The sequence below is a fragment of the Myxine glutinosa genome, chromosome 7 (genome assembly GCF_964187855.1).
Source record: "Myxine glutinosa chromosome 7, kmMyxGlut1.1, whole genome shotgun sequence".
NCBI classification, from domain to species: Eukaryota; Metazoa; Chordata; class Myxini; order Myxiniformes; family Myxinidae; genus Myxine; species Myxine glutinosa.
Genome location: NC_136267.1, coordinates 170,428,425 through 170,455,992, shown reverse-complemented (window position 1 = coordinate 170,455,992; position 27,568 = coordinate 170,428,425). Strand labels below are relative to the sequence as shown.

At 42.8% G+C, this 27,568-nt stretch overlaps 2 protein-coding genes across 6 annotated transcripts in view; both read left to right on the top strand.

Moving 5' to 3' along the window:
* The window catches only part of LOC144893031 (uncharacterized), a 264,881-nt gene that overhangs the window by 121,075 nt on the left and 116,238 nt on the right, over positions 1-27,568 (top strand). The gene's annotated exons all lie outside the window — the stretch shown is intronic.
* Positions 1-27,568, top strand: part of LOC137431828 (receptor tyrosine-protein kinase erbB-4) — a 199,243-nt gene that overhangs the window by 167,499 nt on the left and 4,176 nt on the right. For all 5 annotated transcript variants that reach the window (XM_078782538.1, XM_078782537.1, XM_078782536.1 and 2 more), the window contains 3 exons: positions 10,797-10,872; positions 13,635-13,781; positions 17,129-17,226. In XM_078782538.1, coding sequence (XP_078638664.1) covers positions 10,797-10,872; positions 13,635-13,781; positions 17,129-17,226 — 321 coding nt within the window. The remainder of the gene's footprint in view (positions 1-10,796; positions 10,873-13,634; positions 13,782-17,128; positions 17,227-27,568) is intronic.

Sequence of the window (27,568 nt, the reverse complement as noted above, 5' to 3'; positions counted from 1 at the left end):
CTTAAGGAAGGCCACACACCTTTATGGGACAGGGTTGATATTTTGGGCTCCACACCCAACAGAAACAGAAGACGTGTTTTGGAGGCTTGGCACACAGAAGAAACTGTTACCTCGATCACACAAGAGGTCGTTGACTTACCGGTAGCTTTTGACCCACTCTTGTGTAAACGAAGCAGGCATTCCGTACTTTGAACAACGAGTCCACATAATATATCACACAAGGTTTTTATTCGGACAATTGCCCCCTCCCACCTCCAATCCCTCCAAACCACCCCTCTCCCACACCCCCCCCCATCCACTTCCAACCCCCTCTGCCCCCCCCCCATTTTATCCCCCCTAAAACCAACCTCCTTCCCGCATTCACCTTTACCGCATAGGGCCACATGTGATGATCTTGATAAGGTGACAATTTTATTTTGTCTTAAAAAATTTTGGCTTTAATATATTTACAGTTTTAATTTAATTTACAATTTAATTGTTTGCAAGTTTAACTTTTGATTAAATGTAATGATTGTTCCGGATTTTCTCAACACTTGCGTTATAATCCAGCATTGCTTACAGGATTATTTTGAGCTGTTAATATGCGGTTGATTTTTGAATTTGGTCGGTAACGTCTCTGTTCACGAGAGCGGTGTGATACGGTTTCATTGGCTGTCCAGCATTGCCCACCCCACTTTGCATATACCACGCCCACTGTGCATATAAGGGGATGTTGAGATGATTTTATCACTCTTGAGGAAGATTAACGGAGGCGTGTGGCTTCACATGTTGTCACATGTTGTTAATCGAAACGTTGAGTCATTGTTTGTTCAATTAAAGGTTGGAGATCTTACCATGGAGTCATATATATATATATATATAATTATATATATATATATAATTATATATATATATATAATTATATATACATATATATATATATATATATATATATATATATATATATATATATATATATATATATACATATTATATATATATATATGTATATATATATATATACAGTAATACCCCGGCCTACGTCATTAATTGGTTCCATAAGCCGTGACGTAACTCGGCTTTTGACGTAAACCGGGCGTAATGTCTTAAAAATGCCTTAAAATGAAGACAAACACCGTAAAACTAGAGTAAATAACTAGAGGAGGCTGCGGCTTCGCATCAGTTGCAAATCCATGCACATGTGCACATGCACACTCGATCGGTTCGTCGACGCCGGATGCCGGGGAGGTGCCCGACGAGGCACCCCGGCTCGAGGCATGACACGGTCGTTCGTTTCACATGGGCCATGGGCCATGGGGCCTGACCTCGTCGCGGACATTGCACACTCTGCGCGGTGACGTGACGTCTGCCACGGACGGTCGTCCGAGCCGGCATCGTCATGTTTCGCCATTGCCACGTTACGTTGGTTGTTTTCCACAGTAAAGGAACCTTTACACAGTAAAGGAATAATCACAAAAATACCAGCGAAAGGCAAAGCAAGCACACGACCGCAGCACAGGACAAAATGCATATGGCGTCGCCTTTGTTTTGAATGAGAACCAGCAGCTACGCGTACATACAGTATACTGTACGTACATTTTTAAAAATATTTTTAATGTGCTTTTTATTGTATTTTAAATTGTTTTTTTGCTTCTTTTATTGTTAATTTATGTACTATTTTATTTATTTTAAATATATTTTTAAGGAAAAATGTAATTTTTTTCACGTCCGTAGGAGTGACGTAAAGTCGCACATAATGACGTTCGCTGAACTGAAATTTACTCCAGAAGAGTGGCATAAAGTCGGATTTGACATAGGTCGAAATGGCGTAAAACGGGGTATGACTATATATATATATATATATATATATATATATATATATATATATATATATATAAAACACAGTTTGTGTGTGTGTGTGTGTGTGTGTGTGTGTGTGTGTGTGTGTGCGTGTGTGATGTTACCGATAGACTCCTAAACGGAGAGGCTTACGTGCTTGATATTTGGCATAGACATGGCCATTGAGCCTGGGACGAACATGGCCAAACTCAAAATATTTGACGATCCATATTTTTTATTCATATTTACCTCAGCGCATTTCAGCGCACGGAATCAATGGAATCAGAGCAGGTGGGCGCTGATTCGCTCAGAGCGATCACGTGATGACGCTATGAACGCTATGACGCTATGACGCTATGAAAAAAAAAATCGCTATGACGCTATGAAACGCTGTGAACACGATGACGCTATGAACGCTATGACGCTATGACGCTATGACGCTATGAAACGCTATGAAGCTATGAACGCTTTGAACGATATGACGCTATGACGCTATGACGCTATGAAAAAAAAAATCGCTATGACGCTATGAAACGCTATGAACGCGATGACGCTATGAACGCTATGAACGCTATGAACGCTATGACGCTATGACGCTATGAAACGCTATGAAGCTATGAACGCTATGAACGATATGACGCTATGAAAAAAAAAATCGCTATGACGCTATGAACGATATGAACGCTATGACGCTATGACGCTATGACGCTATGAAAAAAAAAAGATGCTATGAACGCTATGACGCTATGACGCTATGAAAAAAAAAATCGCTCGCTTTACCAAGGGGCTCGCTCTCCCCCCGTTCCCCTCCCCTCCCCTTCCCCCTCCCCTCCCCTTCCCCTTCCCCTTCCCCTTCCCCTTCCCCTTCCCCTCCCCTTCCCCCTCCCCCTCCCCTCCCCCGCCCGGCAATGCCGGGTACTTCTGCTAGTGTATATATATAGATATATATATATATATATATATATATATATATATATATATATATATATAGGCTAACCCCCGCTCTAGCAGGGAAAATTGCCTTTAAAATGCATGTTGTTGTGTGTTGTATATATATATATATATATATATATATATATATATATATATATATATATATCTATCTATCTATCTATCTATCTATCTATCTATCTATCTATATATATATATATATATATATATATATATATATATATATATATATATATATATATATATATATATACATATATATATATATATATATCTACACATACATACATACATACATACATACATTAGCTGTTGTTTTCGTCAAGTTTATTTTGAGTACAAAGTAAACACGGATGAGCTTTGAATTTTGGGATTCTTTCTGATTAAAGTTGATTTGTCTGTGGACCGTAAGACACTTTTTAGCTTTTTCTGTCTACTTATATTTGTTCCTCGTCTACTTATTTCACTCAGTTTCCTTGGTCCTGCAATGTGTTCCTAATTACTAGGCTTACTAGGCTGCCAACTCCATCTACTCCACCTCCGCGTTAACGTTTCTCTTCTCTGTGTTAACGTTTCTCTTCTCTGTGTTAACGTTTCTCTTCTCTGTGGTAACGCTTCTCTTCTCTGTGTTAACGTTTCTCTTCTCTGTGTTAACGTTTTTCTTCTCTGTATTAACGTTTCTCTTCTCTGTGTTGTCGCTTCTCTTCTCTGTGTTAACGTTTCTCTTCTCTGTGTTAACGCTTCTCTTCTCTGTGTTAACGCTTCCCTTCTCTGTGTTAACGTTTCTCTTCTCTGTGTTATTCTCTTCTCTGTGTTAACGCTTCTCTCCTCTGTGTTAATGCTTCTCTTCTCTGTGTTAACGTTTCTATTCTCTGTGTTAACGTTTCTCTTCTCTGTGTTACCGCTTCTCTTTGTGTTAACGTTTCTCTTCTCTGTGTTAACGTCATTCTTCTCTTCCGTGCGCCTCAATATCTATTTTTGTACGTCTTAAAAAGAAAGACTGAGTACAACCAGATGCCTGTATTATCAAAATTTATTATTATTTATTGTTATTATTTATTATTATTACTATCATTGCAGATCAAAATTTTTTTTTTTTTAAATAAAGCTCATCTTGTTAAACGAATATTCACTTGAGCTGTTTGTCACCATTAGTGAGAGAATAGAGTGACAGAATAATTTGTCTCTCCTAGAAATAAAGATCTCTCAAAGATGTTCATTACGCAGCAGTGCTGTGTCAGATAATTGCAAAATTGAAATGATTAACAAATTACAGTGAGTGTGGCAATGTGATCATCGAGACCGAAGTTGTTTGAACACAATGAAAGAACGGTGGTGTGAAGATAAATAAGAATAATATACCAATTTACAATTATGAATAGCAACCCGGTGGGTATAGCAATAACCATGTGGAAGCAAACCATGGAGAAGGATCTAAGGGAAGATGGAATTACTACAAACCGCCTTTAGAGGCCATTTTTTCCCCACAGAGAGGGGGTTGGCCTTTTTTTAAATTATTGCTTTTTGGGGGGGGGGGGGGGCAATTTTGAAGCAATGTTTTACGGCCGGATGCCCTTCCTGCCACCAACACTGTTATTCGCCTCTTGTGACACACAGGTAATTACCAGTGAGCTGGTACTCAATTTGCCGACCTCATAAGGATGGCAGGCCGACTCAACCCCCCTGGCGTTAATTCAGCGATCGCCCGGGATTCAAACCCAGGATCCGAGGATCCCAAGCCGGCACCCTAATCGCTAAGCCAACACCAGGCTTACTGGAATTACTACGGAAGAAAACAAAACATATAGCCCGAGATAGGTTCAATTGTTAGAGTAGTAGTGGGGCAAAAATTGGGCAGAACTGGCAAGGAAAAGAGAACGAGAGAGGGAGAGGGAAAGAGAAAGAGGAAACGTGATTCAGATATTTAAGGTGACAGGTCAATTCTTCTCGCTACCATAAAGGCCACGAAGGCCAAGGAGGTATCCAGAGTGACTAACAAGGCAGCAGCAGTGGCCAACCCCTCTCTGAAGCACAAGAAAGCACCTCTGCCAAGTCCCGTCACAGAGTTGAAGCCATGGAGTCAGCCTGCGCCTGCCAGGCTTGGGAAAGAGGATCAGTGGTACACTTGCTGGCGATATGGCCTATGTGTATCTAGCGCTTCAATGGAGATTCCCTTCAGCCCTGACAGCAGATGTGGGTGCGGCATCTTCTCCTACAGTCGCCCGGGGCAGCAATGTGGCTCTCGTTCCAACTTGGGTGACCTGCTATCGCCGTTTTTCCTCCCAGCCTGTTGTATTGAAGCATCCCATTGAAGACAAGCATGAAGGGTCCACAATGTTTTCTATTGACAGCTTTGGGTGGCCTCCTGGGTGCTCCCAAGGTAGGTGGGCATGTGGCAGGGTGGGTATCCATACAGGTGGATTTGGCATTCATGGAGGGTGCATTTTTGATTGGCATTGTGGAAGTGAGTGCATTAGCCTGAGGCTGGAGGACAGGTGTGAATAACATAACTGGCAGCTGCCTGAGGAATGAAATCAGAAAGATGGATCACTCAAAAGTCGAATCTACTGAGCATGATGATGATGATTATGATTATGATGATGATGATGACACTGGTAAGTGGAAGGCCAAGGACAAATGTATCCGAGAGGTTATAAACAGTGTATTGGGTGTTATATATTGGTAGTGTCCAGGTTGGTGTTGACTGGCGTCAGCGGATGGGTTTGTGGGGGGGTCTTACCTGAGGTAAATGCTTGGTGATGGTTTATCTAAAGGCTTTTGTGAATGAGTTGAAGAAAGGGACAAAATTTGCTTGGTTTTTCTGAGGGTGGGGAATTCAGTGAAGAGGGTTCATCGTGTTCGGTGGGTTTGTCTATGGCAGGTGCAGACGTTGTGGGGTGCAGAGGGAATGGGTGTTGGTGTGATTGCAGTGAGGGTCCAGAGGGGGTGGATGATGGACTGTGTATGACGAGTGTGGATATAAGTCTTGGTGCGGTGGGTAAGGGTGGGAGTGGGCGTGATGGTGCAGTTGCTCAGTGTGTGGGGTGTGGCAGGTAATGAAGACGTTGGAGGAGTTTCATGTGAGGGTGGTGAGGTGTGATAACGGATGGTGTGGGTGTCCATGGGGTTGCTGCGGGTGCACATGGGGGTTGTGGTGTTGTTGATGCGGGCAGTGGCCTGAGTGCAGCGAGTCCGTGCAGTGGTAGGTTTTGGTTGGAGATTGGATGAATGGAGACTAGTGAGATGGTCTTTGTCAGGAATGAAGCTATTGGGTATACGGACTCTCCATTTTGTGGCAGGGATTGAAAAATAATGTTCTTTGTGATGTTTCAGAGGGGGAAGAGGTGAGGGATATTGATGGATTATTATAAGACATCTTGTCGGGTTGTGGTGGAGGGACATTGATTGTGGTGCATGAAGGTGCTGGCGATGTTGGAAGAATATGTTCAGTGGACCTGGAAGGCTAAGTACGAATTATTAGGTTATCGATTAAGAGAAAAGATTTTCGGTGTAATTTTCTGGGATTCTTCCGAGAATGTGTGACAGTTGGGAATTCGCAAGTAGAGCGATAGGTGTTAACCTGTGGTTGGAGAAATGGTGTTGGCAACATATATTTGGGTTTTCAAACCACTCAGAGTCCATTAAGGGGCAAAGGGAATGTTTCCACAATGTTAGCAACAGACTAAACAAAAAAGGGGGCAACAAAGTTTGCAATGGAAATTGAAGGAGAGTTGAATTGAGGCTTTTTAGGCAAGAGGAGCAAGGAGATGCAGTTGTTGGCGGAACTGCTGATGATGGAATGCTTGGTGGAGACGGGCAGCAAATGGTGGTTGCAGGAGGAAAAGAGTCAAGGATATTATATACCAACGGCAGGAATTTAAATCGTAAGATTGTAGAGTTGAAGCTGCAGTTGCAGTAAGGGAGACTTGGTTTAATGAGGAGCGAATAATCGGAGAAAGGGATTAGAAGATTCCAAGATGTATAGGTGTGAGACGAGGGGGGAATGTGATAGTAGATCTTTTTTTAAACAATTACACCAATATGGTGGAGGAGGTGAAAGTAGAAGAACACCTGAGAACAAGTGACCACAACAGTGTGTGTAACTATATTGTTGAGATGTGGAGTCACAATCGTAAGATAACGCTGTTGCATTTCAACAAGGCAAACTTTCAAGGTATGAGAAGAGAGTGAGATGATCTATATTGGGAAACGTTAACAAAACTCTGCATCAGAGAAGTGAGAACCTTCAATGGGCGAATATGTACTACGTAGTGTGTACGGTATGTACAGTTACGTGAAAAAGTAAGTACACCCCATGTAAAGTTTTGACTTTTTCAACATATTTCAACATACAGCTATTTGATCTTCATTTCAACAATATTGATTGATAAAGGTGATATAATATAACAAATATCATGAAACGTTTACATTTTGTCATCCATTGTATCATTTAAATAAACATAAATGCAAATTTCGCATGTGGAAAAAGTAAGTACACCGCTACATTTATCACAACTTCAAATACCTAAAATTAGAATCAGGTGCACCAGCTCAGGTGCAAATGATTAGAACATCGTTAGAGAGGATCTTGGAGGAACCTGTCTTATTTAAACCTCAGACATTTAGTTTGGTTTGCTCCTTCTTGTTGAAGTGTGTGGCGTCACCATGCCTAGATCAAAATAGCTCTCTGAGGCCTTGAGAAAGAAGTATAGATGCATACGAGTCTGGGAAGGGATTTAAAAAGATCTCCAAACAATTATTTGAAATCAATCATTCGACTGTCCGGAAGATCATCTACAAGTGGAGAAGATTCCAAACAACTGCCAACTTGTTCAGGCCAGGCCGCCCCAGCAAGTTCAGCCCGAGAGCAGACCGCAAGATGCTGAAAGAAGTCTCTAAGAACCCCAGAATGTCATCACGGGACCTACAGGAAGCTCTTGCCACTGTTGACGTCAAAGTGTACGAGGCTACCATTAGAAAGGCTGCACAAATTTGATCTGCATGGTAGGTGTGCCAGGAAGAATCCTTTGCTGTCCAGAAAGAACATCAGGGCAAGACTAAAGTTTGCCAATGAACACCGAGGCAAAGACCAGCACTTCTGGAACAATGTGCTCTGGACAGATGAGTCAAAGGTGGAGCTATTTGGCCACAGTACCAGAAGACATGTTTGGCGAAAACCAAAGATAGCATTTGACCACAAGAACCTGATACCAACTGTAAAGCATGGTGGTGGAAATATTATGGTTTGGGGCAGCTTTGCTGCATCAGGGCCTGGGCAACTCACCATCATAGAACCCACTATGAATTCTTCATTGTACCAGAGGGTGCTTGAGGATAATGTGAGGCCATCTGTCGGAAAGTTGAAGCTCAACCGAAAGTGGACCTTGCAACACGACAATGACCCTAAACATACCAGTAAATCCACCAAGGAATGGCTGAAAAGAAAGAAATGGAGGGTTCTGGAATGGCCAAGTCAAAGCCCGGATCTAAATCCCATCGAGGTGTTGTGGGGGGATTTGAAACGAGCTGTGCATGCAACAAACCCCTCAAACATCGCACAGCTGAAAGAATTCTGCATGGAGGAGTGGGCAAAAATTTCTCCCAGTCGATGTCAGAGACTGGTAGACAGTTATAAGAAACACCTACTTGAGGTTGTTTCTGCCAAAGGGGGCAATACCACCTATTAGAGCCAAGGGTGTACTTACTTTTTCCACATGCGAAATTTGCATTTATGTTTATTTAAATTATACAATGGACTACAAAATGTAAATGTTTCATGATATTTGTTATATTATATTACCTTTATCTATCAATATTGTTGAAATGAAGATCAAATAGCTGTATGTTGAAATATGTTGAAAAGGTCAAAACTTTACATGGGGTGTACTTACTTTTTCCCGTGACTGTATATTCTAGTGACGTGTAAAGGTAGAAACAGATAAGAGACGAGGGGGGGTTACCAAGGAGGTATGCATTGTTATTGAGGATGAGCAGAAGGTATTTATGTGATATAAAATAACAGGGATAAACAAGGTCGGAGATGAGTTAGGATGGAAATAAGGCAGGGGTCTTTCGCTCAGCAAGTGGTGAATGGTTGGAATTCTCTCCCTGCAAGGGTAGTGACAGTAGAGTCAGTGGATAGTTTTAAAATTGAGTTGGATAGATATCTGCAGGATGTGGAGATGGGGGAGTCCTCAGATGTTTGCAAGATTTCAGAAGCTTGATGGGCCCAATGGCCTCATCTTGCTTTGAAGTCCCTTGGTATATCCTCGTAGGAAAGGGCGGAGAGCTGTGGTCCGTGCTTTGTGCTGCACAGCAGTTGGAAGATAATGATAAATATGTATGGCATCAGTGTGGTGTTATGGAAGAAACTCAGACGCAAAGTTTTTGGCCCCTGATGTAACGGGTCATTTGGAACAGGGGGCTGGAAGCATGGTGAGGTTGAGTCGAAGTGCCATTTGCCTGCACCCCACCTCTTAATTTTACACTGAGTGGAAAAATGTATTATATAATTGGGAAAAGTTTGAAAAATGTAAATTAATTATATAATTATTTGGGTGAAATAATATGTTAGCTATAAAGCAACTATATTTTGTATGAGTTTCTTATAAAGGTGTATTGACCAATCATGGTGGTGCTCCTTGACATTAAGGAGGAAACAAGCGGAGGTTTTAGTGTGATGGACACAGGGGCAGTGAATATTGAAATGGGGGCACAACCCCCAGTTTTCATGCTTCTAACATCAGGCAAACAATTTTTATGAGTGTTTCTGATTTTCCTTTATGTTTGAAAGAATTAAGGAAAACAACCAGACGAGAAATGAAAGCGCAAACAGCCACCTCGTACTTGTCAACCTGTAGGGGTTTGGAATGTTAATTCCTACCTGTATATCTGAGAATACCTATAAGCACACCTGTACATCTGAGAATGCCTATAAGCACACCTGTATATCTGGAAATACCTATAAGCACACCTGTATATCTGAGAATACCTATAAGCACACCTGTATATCTGAGAATGCCTATAAGCACACCTGTATATCTGAGAATACCTATAAGCACATCTGTATATCTGAGAATACCTATAAGCACATCTGTATATCTGAGAATACTTATAAGCACACCTGTATATCTGAGAATACTTATAAGCACACCTGTATATCTGAGAATACCTATAAGCACACCTGTATATCTGAGAATACCTATAAGCACACCTGTATATCTGAGAATACCTATAAGCACACCTGTATATCTGAGAATACCTATAAGCACACATCACGACTACGAACACATCTTGTTGATAACCCTTTTATTTCGCATGTACATGCGCAAATTAATGTGACTTATGAACCGCATATTTCACTTCCGTCGCTAAGCAGCCATTATTTTCCGGGTTGGTTGCATCACATCCCATCAACTCATTCTGTGAATTATCCCTGTCTATGTTTCTGTTGTTGATTTTCTCTTTACGGGACATCTCAACACTGCACTGCATTACATTTACACAAAAGTGAGGGGGTTTGTGACCCCCAACCCCTGATCCTTATGAGAACCCCCTTCGGATCTTACCTCTCCTTGTATAAAGATCCCATAGTGGTCTTTGTGAAGAGTAGGCGAGCTATCGCCGGCATCCTGAACAAATTTCAAATCTCTGCCCTAACATATAGAGGAGGCCATCATACCCCTTCCAAAGTGATGCCATGCACAGGCAAGTACTACATATGGAAGAAGAAGAAGAAGAAGGTCACAACCGAAAAGACATTTTGTGCATAACAATACTTGTTTTCATTCTTTTTCTCTTCTAAATGTTCAAATGTCCCTTCGTATAACGCATGCGACATGTTCAAATCATTCCCAAAATGCTTTTCAGTTCGTTTGAACAAGTCAAGCCTGATTGAGTCGTGTAATTAAATGCATTTCATTCCGATGTTTTACTCACCCTGCTCTCACGCAAACTGCGAAATCTAATTTACACACGCCATTCGGAGGTGAAATGTGAGAAAGACGAGCTGCTTCATATCTCCACAGCTACCAATCAAGTGGATGGCTCTGGAGTCGATAAACGAGAGGAAATTCACTCACAAGAGCGACGTGTGGAGCTACGGTACGTTGTTTCCTCCTGACCGTCGCACCATTTACACTCCGGTGCTTTCGTTTTTAAAGAATTGCATACGGCAGTTGAAATGCCCAACGACCTCAAGTTCAACGGGGGAAAATGTGCACGGCGTTGCTTCTTTCAGCATAACTAACTTGATGGCCTGTTTTTTTTCAGCCATTGCATATTGCAGAATCTACTCACAGTTGTACATTTACAAAGAGCGACAAAAACGTTCGATTCGTGAGATATTCATGATGGTCCAGGATGTGGCAAAAAAAAATTTATTCTCAATATATAAGCATGTAGAGTTAGAAAAAGTATTTCCAAAGTCAAAATATTTATACACAACAACAACAACAACAACAACAACAACAACAGGCATTTTAAGGCCATTTTCCCTGCTAGAGCGAGGGTTAGCCTTGCGGTCCCCATGACAATCTTCTCCATTTTGCCCTATTTTCTGCATCTCTCCTTGTTAACCCCATTGCCCGCATTTCTTCTTCCACCACCTTTAGCCAAGTCTTTCTCGGTCTTCCCCTTCCTCTACTTCCTTCTACATTCATTTCCATCACTTTTCTCAACCAGTCACTTTCATCCTTCCTCAACACATGACCAAACCATCTCAACCTGTTCATCTTCGCAGCATCAATCACAGGCTCTATTCCCATCATCTTTCGCAATTCATCATTTGTCTTACTCTCTCTCAACGACACTCCGCACATCCGTCGAACCATTCGCATTTCCACCCTTTCCAGCCTTCGTTGCTGCTCTACGTTCATGACCCATGTCTCGCTCCCATAAATCATAGCACTTCTCACACATGCAGCATACACCTTTCCCTTCAGCTTCAATGACACTCCCCTCCTCGTCAGCACGCCATTTATACACACATATTGACTATAAACTTTTGACTTTGACTATAAACTGTCGAAAATATTTATACACACATATTCATTAATAAGCTAGAAACCATCTGAAAATGCAAAGCCTGTCCGCATCCATTTGTATTCAGATGTCTTCTTCTTCTTCTTCCTAATGCTCAAAATAATGAAAACTTTTAAAATAAAAATACAAAATGATAATTGATTATTCTATGCAGCCTTGATCTCTCAGCTTCAGATTTAAAAAAAAACACAGTTTCTAACTTTTGATTGTTGAACCAATTCTGTGACCCAAAATGCAAATTCTTTAAATTTCAGGTCAATCGGGTGAAAATTGGTGATTTTACGCAACCATGACCTTTGACCTTTTCACCAAATTGTTAATTTGGCTTCTCCATATTATCATAATAGAGCTTTGTTGATAATTTGACAAAACTTAAATGGTAAATTTAAATTTCAGGTCAATTGGATGAAAATTGATGATTTTACACAACCTTGACCTTTGACCTTTTGACCAAATTATTAATTTGCCTTCTCCATATTATCATAATAGAGCTTTGTTGATAATTTGACAAAACTTAAATGGTAAATTTAAATTTCAGGTCAATTGGATGAAAATTGATGATTTTACACAACCTTGACCTTTGACCTTTTGACCAAATTATTAATTTGCCTTCTCCATATTATCATAATAGAGTTTTGTTGAAAATTTGACAAAACTCAAATGGGAAATTTAAATTTCAGGTCAATTGGATGAAAATTGATGATTTTAGGTGTTGCTGACCTTTGACCGTTTGACCTTTTGCCAAAATTATTTATTTCTCTTCTGTATATTATCATAATAAAGCTTTGGAGAAAATTTGATGACAAAAGCTCGAATAGTAAAAACGTTACGGCCTGCACAGACACAGACACACACAGATAGATAGACAGACAGACAGACAGAAGTGATTACAAAAACCCATCTCCTGCTGTGGGGATGATGGGCTAATAAAGATGTTTGCATGTCTCAGGCTATTGTGAGTTTGTCATTGATATGACTTTTTGATTGGCACATGTAGCTTAAGTTTTATCAGGTTTTGGGACTAACAGGGAGTAATCTATTCGTATGCTATTAGTGTGCTCACATAAGCCATATGCTTATGCTCACATATGCTCACATATTTGGCTTAACGATGAAAGAGCTTGTCTTAAGATCTAAGGGTCTTGAGTTTGAGCCCCTGTTTTGCCATTAAATAACACCAGGTGGGTTGACTCATCCTGACATTCTTCAGAGGTCGGAAAAATGAGTACCAGCTTACTGGCAATGGGGGCACTGCATCTGTGGCACAACCGTGCTCCCAGCAATGATGCAACCAACAGTCTTAGGCTTAATATAAAATAATCATATTGGTGTACTCACATGGTGGTGCAGAGGTAGCTTACCTTACCTTTGAAGCATTTACCCTGGGTTCGGATACCCTACCCGACTATAAACCGGCCGATCGGTGTTTCGCTGGCTGGACATTGCATTACAAAATGTGCCGTCCCTCGGACGTTAAGCGAGTGCCACTTGATGGTGGACATTAAAGATCCTATGGTCGTTTTCGCAAAGAGTAGGCGAGTTATCGCCGGCACCTCGAACAAAATCCAATTTTTTCCCGCATCACTTTGTCAGTCAGACCTCAAGCCGGACAAGTTAGTTCATGAAGGCCTTGGGCCAAAAAACCTTCCCTGGCCGACCCCATGGGAACCACCATGTCAAGCACAACATACAAAAATTCACTTGAAAGGGTCAAAAAGAAAAACTAATATCTTTTGGAGTAGGCCTGGCGAAGAACATATTGCTTTTTCAATGCACCTGCATCATTCTGCGCAGTATTGACTCGTAATGCCTTTGTTGAGCAGGTGTAACGGTGTGGGAACTCATGACCTTTGGTGAAAAGCCTTACGATGGAATTCGTGCACAGAACCTCCCATATTTGCTACAAAAGGGCGAGCGGCTTCCACAACCACCTATCTGTACCATTGATGTGTACATGGTCATGATCAAATGTAAGCACACCGGACGAATGTAAAGCACTCATTTTAATAGATTATTCTACCTGTTTGAAATTTCTGATTAATTTTTTTATTATAAACAGCTTATTGCAAAAAAACTTTCTGTAATTTAAAATTAATTAAATTTATCTTTTTATTTCCCCAAATGATTCCAAGCTGAGGTTATGTAACTGTTGTGGGCGGCTGTGGTCTATGGAGAAAAAATAGTCTAATGTTTCACGCTGCAGTTCCTGTCATGTATCCAAACAAACACTCAACCTCTCAACAAGCTAGATGTACCAGTTGTTGTCGTGTCTGTTATACATGACAACACAAATTTCAACCAGTTTTTTATTTATTTTTTGGGGGTACAAAATCGGGGCTCGTGTAAGAGCTAACGCTAATCACAAATAGACAAACGGACTCACAAAACATAAGATAAAGGAAGCGGGAGACAAGATGGGGAGAGAGGGGGAAGCACACAAGAACAACATTTGAGAGCAGGGACATCGGGAGATCTGTGGGAGGGAGTGGGCTTGGTGGGAGGAGGCATGGGAGGGGTTGGGGAGGTGGGGAAACACGGATGGGAGAGGTATAAAACACAGGGACACTGACTGCTAGGACTTCCAGGAAAGAAGTCGGAATTTCAAAAAAGGGGATCTGGGGAATTAACGGGGTTAGAAAAGATCAAGGTTTTCGATGGGGGAAGATAAGAGATGGTGGTGAACAGCTGTTTTAAAGACCTGGAGGGAGGGGTGGGATTGAAGGGAGTGAGGGAGTTTGTTCCAGAGGCGGGAGAAAAGAGGAATGAAGGAGTGAAGGTGAGCAGAGAGTCTTGATTTTGGTAGTTTAACCATAAGAGGGTTGCAGGCAGATCTTGTGCGACCTGTAGGAATATTTGGGGGACAGAGCACAGACAGAGTTGGGTGTGACGCTTATAGCATTTACCCATTGGGCAATTTAGTGGTTGGTTACCTGTCAGCCAAAGGAGCAAAATGTTTTATTTGTTTTTTTTGAAAGTGGTGAAATTTAACTCGTCCGATGTTTCCGTGTAACACAACATCCGGGTATATGACATTTGATGCAAAATAGAAAAGTAAACTTTAATCAGATTACACGGGATGTAATGATTAATTGTGAAGTATTACAGTCGCAGATTTTCAGTCGCTTGCTCCCAGTCACACAATACTCCGGAAGAGTGTTTACGAAAGAGAATCCAAAACAAATTTGCACAAACAACGAAGGATTGTTGCTGCGCTCGCAAAACAAGGCACGGATGCAAGTTCTTTTGAAGTTTGTTTCCAGCCTTCGTCCATTGCTCAATGGAATGCTTCTCACCCCTCTGGGCCAGCTCTCCAGCACCATAGCTGTTTTCCCAGGATGCTGTGGAATCTATAGCTCCCAACATAATTGGCATCTCCTAGGATTTGGCAGTAGCACACACAAGGCCTGTTCTCGCATCACAGACATATCGGTACCTTCGCTTTTCGTTTTTAATTACCCCCTATCTGATCTAGCGCTCTCTACTCTCTCAGCCCTCGGACACCACCACAATTCCTCCAGAATGCACATGTTCTTCCAGTAACTCACAACTGGTTAAACTCCATCTATCCAGGCTTTCCACCCACATCCACTCCTTTGTTCCTCTTTTCGCGTTTGTAGAACCACCTTCGTGAAATGGTCCAATGCACTCTTCCCTTCAAAGCCTCAAGCAACGATTGTACCATCATCTCGCGTCATCCCCCATCTTTACTTGCACGCCAATTTTACCCCCATTTTAACCCCACCAAACCCGACCCTCTTACTTGCACGTTTGTGTTTTCTCCCTCCATATCTCTCTCTCTCTCTCTCTCTCTCTCTCTCTCCTCTCTCTCCTCTCTCTCCTCTCTCTCCTCTCTCTCCTCTCTCTCCTCTCTCTCCGTCTCCGTCTCCGTCTCCGTCCCCGTCTCCCCCTCCGTCTCCGTCTCCGTCTCCGTCTCTCCTTTTTATTCATTCCCTTCCATGTTCTTTCCATCTGTTGACTAATACCCCGCTGTCAGCATGACACCTTTTCAACTTTGTGACCTCGCTTTTGCATAACCTAAATATTTACCCCACGTGAGTGAAGCGAAAAGCGGGGTTAAGCAATTGGCTCACTTTGTCTGTCTGTCTGTGTCTACAAACGTCAGTTTATGATCGAGGAACAACTTTATTTCAATTTTGGAACATGAATCTTTCTAAATCGAAATTCAATTTTGGAGCGTGAATTGGAACAGAAATCCGAAAACCAACCTGTAGTTCAGCAATACTTTGGCTCTAAATTCATCCCGAACGCACATGCGCAGAGGAGCGAGCTAATGGTTTAATTCTACCTGTCTGTGTGGCAGTCAAACAAAATTGAAAATCATTCCAAACAGGAAATTCAATGTTTTTTATAAAGACGTCATAAAAAGGATACAAACATTAGGAACGAATAACTAATGTAATGTGTTAAAATTGAGTGGTACAAAAGACGCTGCATCAACGGCGGTAAACGCCAGAAGTTTTTTTTTCTACAACCTTTAAAATCTCTATTTTATTTTAATTTAATTATATACTTGACACTGTAAAACACGAATTGCCTTATTGGCACTTTCAAAACCCTTCTGTTTAGCAGTACTTGGACAAAATATTATGGCAGTTTACATCGACCAATCAAATTTGCTGCTCGCAGACCTTGCCCATGTTCAGTTTCTCAAGACTGCATGGGGTAAGGTTTTATATGAACGCTCTAGTAACGCTCTAGACTAGTATGAACTAGTCGTATAAACTAGATATGTAGTAGTATGAACTAGTAGTATCTAGTAGTATGAACGCTCTAGACTAGAGTCTAGTTTATAATTTGAAAGTGTTTCCCAATGATGTTGTTGTATAACATCTTCTATATACAGTATACAAAATCAATCTCTGTGTGTTTCTGTTTCTGTCTCTGTCTGTCTGTTTATTATGTATGCCCACATCTTTAAAGGTACTAAGTCTATACAGGTACAACCTTGTGCGGTAAGTAACATGGGCTATGTGGCCACAGCCTCAGAAGCCATGTTTAGGCTGCAAATTGAGGTAAAAGTGACCAATATTCATTTTTTGGCAAGCAGGACGACCAATTGGTCTATAAATTGAAAAGGCCGGATTTTTTTTTTAGTGCAACACAATTAAACTTTTTGAAGTGCATGAAATAATTAAAATTGATGGAGGAACTTAAACTTTCACGTCACTGGCGACAGGTACTTATACTCTCAGCATATATAGTTAAAGAAAGTGTTTAATATGCCCTTGTTATTAGTGTGAAAATCATCTCTCGACTTGCGCACCTATCTTATTAAGTATTCTTTTTTCTCCTGCAGGCTGGATCATTGAGTCAGATGATCGGCCGGGATTCAACGATCTCACAGCAGAATTTTCTCGCATGGCACGTGACCCAATGCGCTTTCTTGTGCTGGAGGTGAGGACGGTTTCTCTTTCCCGGCAGCTTGCACTACTACCAAATGAAATAGCACACGACAAGGCCAAAATGTGTCTCCAGCTCACAAGCATCCTCAAAATTCCCATCTGTCAGCATTAGATTGTGGACGTTAATGATCCCATGGTGTCCTTCGCGAAGAGTAGGTGAGCTATCGCCGGCACCATGAACAAATTATAAAATCCTGCTCTAACCTTAGTCAAATGTCAGGCCTGGCCAGACAATTCGTGAAATAAAGGGCCATTCTTCCCCCAGGCAATCCCAAGAACTTGGAAATAATTGTGGTCTTTAAAGAATACTAGTCAGATGATCGGCCGGGATAATCCCTGGTGTTGGGCTAGCGGCTAGGGTGCCGGCTTAGGATCCTAAGATCCTGGGTTCGAATCCCGGTCGATCGCTGAATTAACGCCAGGGGGGTTGACTCAGCCTGTCAGCCTTCCGAGGTCGGCTAATTGAGTACCAGTTCACTGGTAATTCCCTGTTTGTCGTTAAAGGCGGCAAAAAGGGCTGGCGTCAGGAAGGGCATCCGGCCGTAAAACATTGCTTCAAAAAGGGGACCAAAAAACAACAACAACCACGGTTCCCGAAAAAGGCCAACCCCCACTTGCGGGGAAAAATGGCCTCTAAAGGTGGTTATTTTTTTTTTTAAAGAATACTAGAACATCACTCTGTAGAGAACATACCTCCGCCAGGCTGAACAGTTTACGTTTTGTATCCCACCGATTGACTGGATCCCAATCCGGATCTTCACCATAATCGAATCTATTAGTCCTTGTCACCCACACAGCATGTCCACCAAGTTTCGGCCAAATCAGTCCACAACGTTTTGAAATATCGGTGCTATATATCGTTTTCGGCCATATCTCTCAATGGTGAAGAATAACTTTTTTAATTCTCATATCCGGATATGGATTTGCATTTTCACCAAAATTTAATAAATTTGGCCTTGTCACCCACCCAACCTGCCACCAAGTTTAGACTGGATCTATCCATAACTTCCAGATCCAGATCTATCCATGAAATATCATGCTATGTGTCGTTTTTTTTTTGTCCCTATCACTCAATGGTGAGGAATCACTTTAAAATTTCAGTATCCGAATCTATCCATAACTTTTTGAGATGTCCAGCTCACAGACAGACAGACAGACAGACAGACATACAGACAAATGGGCATGAAAACATAACATCAGTCCACCTTCAGTGGCGGAGGTAGTAAGGAACAGGCCATAAATGTACTGAATGTCATTATATCAGAACTAAAGACATTTTTTTATCTAAAAATGCTCAGCCCACAATCAAACATGCCCAGGGATATTTTTTTTAATGGCAGAAAAATAAAACCGGATCATTCAGATTTTCCACTTTAATATCTGTACCACATAAATGCAACCTTGTGGCACCATGGCATAAATTATCATGCCAGGGAGGCTCAAACATCTTGCCATGGTTACAATTTGATTTCATCCATTTGTAGACGATTTCTCATTCACTGGTTTTAAAACGTCTGTTTATCGAATGCATTCGTCATTCATTTCTTTCCTGCTGAAGAAACTATTTGTGGCCCTGTGTGTTCCTGCTCCTCGTGTATCCTTGTATAATGCATCCTCACCAGAAGCCAATTCCCAATGCATGAACACATGCTGGCGGTTCAGTGGATCAAAAATATATTTAAACAAGTACAAAAAGTTTTAATTAAAACAAAAGCCGCGTCGATGTTACACAATGCCTAGATGCAGCTGTGCCTATAACGTCGATGTTATAGGCACAGGACATTCCTATTGATTCGATTACTTGATGTTATTTTTGTGCAAAGTGAAAATATATCTCGGCAATTTCCCGTGTGTGGCGACGAATTTTTAATATATCTCGGCATTTTCCCGTCTGTTATTTCAGGCGGTGTATGACTGACCATGCCGCGATTGAAAAAAATATATATCTCGGCAATTTCCCGTGTGTGGCGACACGTGAACGAAGCTATGCTCCTCTCTCCACATTATTGTGACGACGTATAAATTAAATATTTCATCGTGACGATTGTCATCAAATGGACGAATTTTTAATATATCTCGGCATTTTCCCGTCTGTTATTTCGGGCGGTGTATGACTGACCATGCCGTGATTAAAAAAAAAAATCTCAATGGACTTGAAGTTACAGGCATTTGAGAATTCATTTCGTTCTATAAAGGGCAACTTTCATCGGATTTTCTTCCCGTTTTTTTTCAACCGAGTCTAAAACTATGTTAGCGACTGTGAAAAATGAAATGATATATCGAATTTGATTTGAAATAAAACTGTGTGAGAGAGGAAGCCACCACGGGCCTACAAAACAGGCCTCAAAGCTATGCAAGTTAATAAAATGGTGGATATTTGTTTAAATGAAGCCTCTCCCAGAATGGGTGGAGCTATGGTTACCAGAATGGGTGGAGCTTTGAGGTTTTGTCTTCTCTGCAAGAAGAACAAGAAGAACAACAACAACAGCAGAGGGCACTCTATCACCAGCGTCTGCGACGCGGCTAAAAATATATGGAAGTTTTAACGATTAACAGGATGAACAAAGTCGACTGAATTACTTTCCAACGTGTTCCTTGATTTGCGTGGACTTCTATCCATGCTTTTCCATCCTGCTTCAATTGTCTGGGACACGAACATCACGCCGTCCCAATCAGCCCTTATTACCCCGTCTGCCCTGAAGACTATATACGGGTTTTTTTAATTGTCTGTCTGTCTGTCACTTTTTACCAATTTAGTTTTTGTCATCAAATTTTCAACAAACCTTTATTATGGGAATTTGGAGAAAAATTAGACAAGGTCACATAAAATCGTCAATTTATGATCCAATTGATTTGAAATTTGGATACGGTATGCATATTGGGTTCACCAATCAAAGGCTAGAATCATATTGTTTTTGGGCTGTAACGAGCTGCAGCAACTAATTTCACAATTAAGTTCCCAGCGAATATGAAAATGACCATTTGTTTATTTGTCTGTCTCTGTCCAGGCCATAGCATTTTAACTAATTGTGCTTTTGTCATCAAATTTTCAACAAACCATTATTATGAGAATATGGAGAAGACTGATTAATAAATCTTTTTTTTTTCTTTTTTTTTTAGCTGTTGTTTTGATCAAGTTTAATTTGGATACAAAGCGGATGCGGACGCGCTTTGCATTTTTTGGATGCTTTTTAGTTGTTACTTGCAAATAGTTTGTGATAACCTCACAGATAATAAAAGTAACGAGTTATTTAATCACTTGACTGAAAATACTGAGACAATCACAAATATTTGTTTTTCGTACCCGATTTCGTACCCACATTCCTTCTCGACTGTGCAAACTAGGGCAAGGATTATGCTGTTGTTGTTTTTTTTCCACCCAAAAGCCACCACGGATTTGTCTGAGCATTGCAGTTTATCCAGCCCTGACGTGTTGGCTCTTTCAGCCAAACAAAGCAAATACAAATTCCTGTTGCAATACCTTTTCATAATTTCATAATGGAGTTTTATATCTTTCTGTAAAGTTTTGCTTGTTGTCAAAAAGACAGAACACTTATTCAAACATTTTTGGGGGAGGGAGTGGGGGGAGTGGTTTATCACTTCCCCCAAAGTTCTACACGTACTGTGTATAATATATATATATATATATGTGTGTGTGTGTGTGTGTGTGTGTGTGTGTGTGTGTGTGTGTGTGTGTGTGTGTGTGTGTGTGTGTGTGTGTGTGTGTGTGTGTGTGTGTGTTTTTTTTTCTTCATAATAGCTGGGTTCAACGGGGTTGTAGAAATGAAGACTGGGCCGTGGTTTTAAATTCCACTCTGTTTAAGCAAACAAAGCAGGTCTGCTCGGTGAAGAGTTATGTTTCATAAACACCTTCATCAAGTTATTCCCATCCTTGATGGATGGTTAAGCTGTGCAGGTTCATGTCTCTTGTGAACGCATCGCCTCGATCCTTATTCCCATCTGTGGTGTGAAATCGATGATTTTGCTCACTGCGGCACAACTTTATACACATACTGATTCTGAGATTCCTTGTCATCGATAGGGGGCGATGAAAAAGATACCGAAGTTTTTATTGGCTGTTAATGAAATTAAATGGATGGGGTATTTGTGCTGTTTGAAATAGCCTCACAGCAAGGATTATGCTGGCTGGTTTACCTTTGCCTTCCAAGCAATCACTCTGTGCAGGAATTTAGCAGATGGGTTCCCCCAGGTTAACGTCCATCTGAGGGATGGTGGAAATTGTGATGCAATTCCCTTCCAGCGAAGCACCAGTCCGACAGTTTACAGTGGGGCCGCTGATCAAACCCACACTGCCGGATGGAGTTTGAGATCGTAATATTGAATTATATATATATATATATATATATGCGCCAGTAGGGTGAGATTATCGTATTAGTTTATGTATACAAAAAAAAAAAAAAAAAGCTCCATCAAATCGTCTCTGACTGGTGACATCAAATCGTCATCTGACATCATCAAATCGTCTCTATACCATTCACGATCAGATTTCTCCATATGTCCGGAACTTTCACTGCTTCCCGAAGCTCTGGCGCAGACATCTTGGTCGCAGCCTTTACCTCATCTATCCGGCGTATACACTGTCTGACTCTTCCCTCAATGATACCCAGTATGGCCAACTTCTCCAAATTTTATTTTTCTGCACGTACGATGTGGCCAAAGTATGACAGGTTCTGTTTTATCATCAGCTTTTCTAATGCACATGTTGGTGGAATTTCTTCTTACAGTCCATGAAATTTTTTTCATTTGTCTGGAAAAACGCATTTCAAAACGATCAATCTTATTCCTTTCTTCCCTTTTCACTGTCCATGATTCACATCGATACATTGCAAATGGAAATACCACATCATACACCACCGGAGGTAGGCAGAGGTTATGTTTTCACCCCTATCTGTTTGTCTGTCTGTCTGTTTGTGAACAGGATATCTCAAAAAGTTGTGGACAGATTCGGACGAAATTTGGTCGAGAGGTTAGGTATGTGACATGGATGAAATGATTCGATTTTTGTGAACATCCAGATCCGGATCCAAGATTTTTAAACGTGATTTTTCACCATTGAGAGCTCGGGCCAAAAGCAATATCTAGCGCGATGTCTCAAAAAATTATGGACGGATTCTGACGAAACTTGGTACACAGTTTAGGTGTGTGTTACGTGGTCCCCTCGGTGACTACCTGGTCTCGGTGACCCCCGGACCGTGAGAGGACCTTCGCCAGCAAGTAGTATTATATATATGCGCTTTCGCAACGCAATCCCTATGAATTCCACCCAAGAGAAACTGATGTGCAATGATATATTTCCAGGGTAAGGATATCATACGATTTCAATGATACAATCACGGATATTCCCTGAGCAATCAACAACCAACAACCATCAACAATTCCCAATCCACAATCAATTCCCTATATGATTAAGATGGCCATCTTATATATGTGTGTCCACTTCTGTACTCACGACCCCCTTTTGGTCTCTGCCCCTCACAATGTCTCTGGGCCCCTCCTGACCGAGATGCTGGTCGGCGTCGCCGCACTCGGGCGGTTGAACGAACCCCGGGTGGACGTTTTTCCACCGGGCAGGTATCGTACCAGGCACCGCGGCTGCAGCCCCTCGTGGCCACGCGAAGCGGGTACGGTAAAGCAAGCCAAAAGCCCCACGCCGCTTGCAAGGCGTGTTAGGCCCCACGTGCGACCCGTACGCGTCTGTTTAGACGGTGCCGCGAACGGTGCCAGACGCGGGGTCGATGCACGGCCCCACGTCAACTTGACGTCTCCACCGGGTAGGTACACGTCCCGGTAACTCCTCTCGCCAGACGGGCTTCGGAACGCCGCTTTTCCACGCAGCGCAAGGTCGATCCCACCTTTCGTCGGAGCGGGGGCGTGGAAGAAGAATACTCGTCGCTTTTCTTCCTCGTGTCTTTTCCTCTTCCGTTTCCGGTCACTTCCGTTTCCGGACACTTTTTCAGAAGGGCTCCTGACCCTCCAACCACAACAACCCTTAATCTACTACACAGGGATAAGCAAAGACCTGAATGGTAATTCACATACATTTCCATAAATATGTAACACTCCCCCCCTTCAAGAAAGAAAGTTTGAACCCAGCGAAAACTTTCTTTGCCGGCCAATTTGGAGAAACAAACCAAATAACTCAACCCCCCCACATTATCAGTTCCCCCCGGGCACAGTTATCACTTAAAAATAAAGCAACCAAAATTTCACCACCACCCCTCCAGATTACTCACTCTGGACTAAGCACCAGCAACGACATTGTCCCTGCCAAATCAAACTCCATCTCCTGACCCTCTGACTTTGACCGTCAGTTTCTTGTGAATGAAGGTTAAGGGGTTGATCAAAGATCCAAAGTTAAGCCACTCGATAGCACTTTTTCCGGGAGGCCAAGCCGAGTATTCACTACATGGATGCCTTTAGGAACGTGGAGTTCACGGTTAGTCCATGCAGGAAAGTTCTCTACATGGGCGCCTTGAGGAACGTGGAGTTCACGGTTAGTCCGTGCATGAAAGTTCACTCCATGGACGCCTTTAGGAACAGCGTTCACGGTTAATCCGTGTAGGAATCTTGGCTCGGCGGCTCCGCCGCATTCAGTGCTTCAACTTCTCAGAACTTCCCTAATAATTATGGTGGGACCACTTGTCCCTGTAGTCCCATGAATAGCGGTCTCCTTCTCGGCCACTACTTTGACAATCCTTCCTTCGGGAGCTGCTGTAACTCAGGGAGCCTCCATAATAATATTGATTGCGGCCACCACCAAAACTACCGCCCAGTTGTCCTCTCCTGTAGACCTCTCGACGCCTACGAAATGCCTTCCCTACTGTTATGGTCCGACCCTCCAAATCCTTGCCATTCCAATTCTTCTCTGCCTCTCTGGCGTCTTTTGTGCTGGCAAACGTGACAAAGCCGAACCCTCTTGACTGTTGCGTTTCCCTGTCTCTTACCAACCGCACTTCCACCAGCGGCCCATATCTGTTGAAGACAGAGGTCAGAACTTCTTCCTCTGTTTTGAAGTTCAGTCCCCCTACATATAACTTGGCACTTTTGTCGCCATCCCGAGCTGGTGTGGTGTTATTTTCCCTGCTGGGCTCTTTACCAACCCTCAGGTTACCATAAACTTGACCCCCGGCCAAATCATTCCCGATAACCACAGAGACACCCTCCACAGGAAGCGTGGCTTGTAAACCGACGGTGACCGGTCCTGACACCAAATCGGACTCCAAATGGATGACATGAAGTGGAGCACTAACACCGCCCCCGATCCCCTGTAAACGAACACTATTCCCCGTTGCCGTCTCCTCGGACCATGGCAAAATGCCTTCAAGCATTAAAGATTGATGTGCCCCTGTGTCCCTCAATATCCTAACCGGTCTCCGGTTAGTCGAGGCTCCATCCCGTGACACAAACCCCTCTGAAATAAATGGTTGGTAACCCTTTTGATGGCGATTTCTCACAATGGCCATTTGGAGTCGTAATAGTCGGACTCCGCTCTGGGTCTTCCCTGTTCATGCGGTAACAACTGGACATCAAATGTCCAGGTTTCTTGCAAAAAGCGCAAGTAGGCCCGGAGGAAAAACTCGTGGTCTGCCTCGGGCCCCCCGAACTACAAGTTTGTCTTGGGCCCGCATCCCTCTGATTTCGAACAGGTGGGGTATCATAGTTGTCCCCATAATCATCTCGAGGCCGCCGCCATGTAAGGTCGTTCTCCGCACCGGGTGTTCCATAACTCCCCTGCTGAAGTCTAGGCGAGGAGTTAGGTTTGTGGACCCCTATTCGGTGGGTTAAGGCATAATCATCTGCCATGGTGGCTGCGTCCCACAACTTTGGTACTTTCTTTTCCTGCAGGTACACTTTGATGTCCTCGTGGACACACTGCTGGAATTCCTCCACCAGGATCAAGTCACGCAATGTTTCGAAGTCTTTCCCGACTCCTTTTGACTCACACCACCGATCAAACATGTTTTCTTTCACTCTGGCAAACTCCACATGGGTCTCACTCTCCCTCTTCCTGGCATTCCTGAATTTTTGCCTGTAAGCTTCCGGAACCAACTCATAGGCCTTGAGGATGTGCTTCTTCAGTACCTCATAATCTGCACATTGGTCCATTGGTAGCGCCGAATAAATCTCTTGAGCTTTCCCCACCAGCACACTTTGCACTAGTATGGTCCAGGCCTCCTCCGGCCAGTTTAATTGTCGAGCCACTTTCTCAAAGTGTGGAAAAAATTTCGCGACTTCCTTTTCACTGAACGATGGAACCAGCCTCACATGTCTGCCCACATCCCAGGTTTTCTGGTTAGGTGTCGACCCCGTCAGCAAGGGTGGTGCCTCTCCCCGTTCTCTCATTAACTCCAGCTCCTTGAATTTAATTTCTTGCTGAAGCTCCATGTCACGTTCCTTTAATTCCCTTTCTGCTTTTCTCTCCTCTGCTTCGAGGTCCCTTGCAGCTCTCCTCTCCTCTGCTTTTCTCCCTTCTAACCTTTCCTGGAGTTCTCGTTCCACTCTCCTTTCCTCTGCTTGTTTCTCTTCTCTCCTCTCTTCTGCTTTCCTTTCTGCTTCTGCTCTTTCTTTTTCTGCTTTCCTTTCTTCTTCTGCTCTTTCCTTTTCTGCTTTCCTTTCTTCTTCTGCTCTTTCCTTTTCTGCTTTCCTTTCTTCTTCTGCTAACCTTTCCTGGAGTTCTCATTCCACTCTCCTTTCCTCTGCTTGTTTCTCTTCTCTCCTCTCTTCTGCTTTCCTTTCTTCTTCTTTAATCCGTTCCTGGCTCCGTAATTGCAACTCCAGTTTCCGGAGCTCAACGTCTTCTGGTTCTTCGGGTAGCCACTCCCAGGCTAACTCGTCCCATGTTCCTAATCCCACCATAGATTGTATCACCATGGCCTGCAACTCTGCCTTCCTCAAATTAGTTCGGACCTCCAAGTTAAAATGTTTGGCCAATTTCAAGAGGTCCGACTTTAGTAACGCTCGGAACTGTGCCTCACTCGGTGTTACCGCAAAGTTCTGTGCCACAAACGCCATGGTGACTATCGTTAACACCTGTTAACCTTCACCCAAGACTTTACCCCAATTTCCCCAAAAATTTTCCAATTAATACTTAATGAATAAATTTTAATTAATAAAAATATTATTTTATTATTTTATACAAATACACTTTTAGATCCCGGACGAGCCCCCAATTCTGTTACGTGGTCCCCTCGGTGACTACCTGGTCTCGGTGACCCCCGGACCGTGAGAGGACCTTCGCCAGCAAGTAGTATTATATATATGCGCTTTCGCAACGCAATCCCTATGAATTCCACCCAAGAGAAACTGATGTGCAATGATATATTTCCAGGGTAAGGATATCATACGATTTCAATGATACAATCACGGATATTCCCCGAGCAATCAACAACCAACAACCATCAACAATTCCCAATCCACAATCAATTCCCTATATGATTAAGATGGCCATCTTATATATGTGTGTCCACTTCTGTACTCACGACCCCCTTTTGGTCTCTGCCCCTCACAATGTCTCTGGGCCCCTCCTGACCGAGATGCTGGTCGGCGTCGCCGCACTCGGGCGGTTGAACGAACCCCGGGTGGACGTTTTTCCACCAGGCAGGTATCGTACCAGGCACCGCGGCTGCAGCCCCTCGTGGCCACGCAAAGCGGGTACGGTAAAGCAAGCCAAAAGCCCCACGCCGCTTGCAAGGCGTGTTAGGCCCCACGTGCGACCCGTACGCGTCTGTTTCGACGGTGCCGCGAACGGTGCCAGACGCGGGGTCGATGCACGGCCCCACGTCAACTTGACGTCTCCACCGGGTAGGTACACGTCCCGGTAACTCCTCTCGCCAGACGGGCTTCGGAACGCCGCTTTTCCACGCAGCGCAAGGTCGATCCCACCTTTCGTCGGAGCGGGGGCGAGGAAGAAGAATACTCGTCGCTTTTCTTCCTCGTGTCTTTTCCTCTTCCGTTTCCGGTCACTTCCGTTTCCGGACACTTTTTCAGAAGGGCTCCTGACCCTCCAACCACAACAACCCTTAATCTACTACACAGGGATAAGCAAAGACCTGAATGGTAATTCACATACATTTCCATAAATATGTAACATGTGTGTGAGACAAGGAAGAGTTGATTACATTTTGGTGGAGAGTGCCGTTCTAGTTTATCTTCTGTATTAAAAAGTAAAGCTTACTGATTGACCAAAGGGATTAAAATGTGAATACAAAACCTTCAATTGCAGATCAGTGAACATTGATTTCAACAGAGTTATTTCATACAGTGGTAAACATCAAAGGTGGGCATGAGCCTTTACGACATGTCGTAAAATGGAA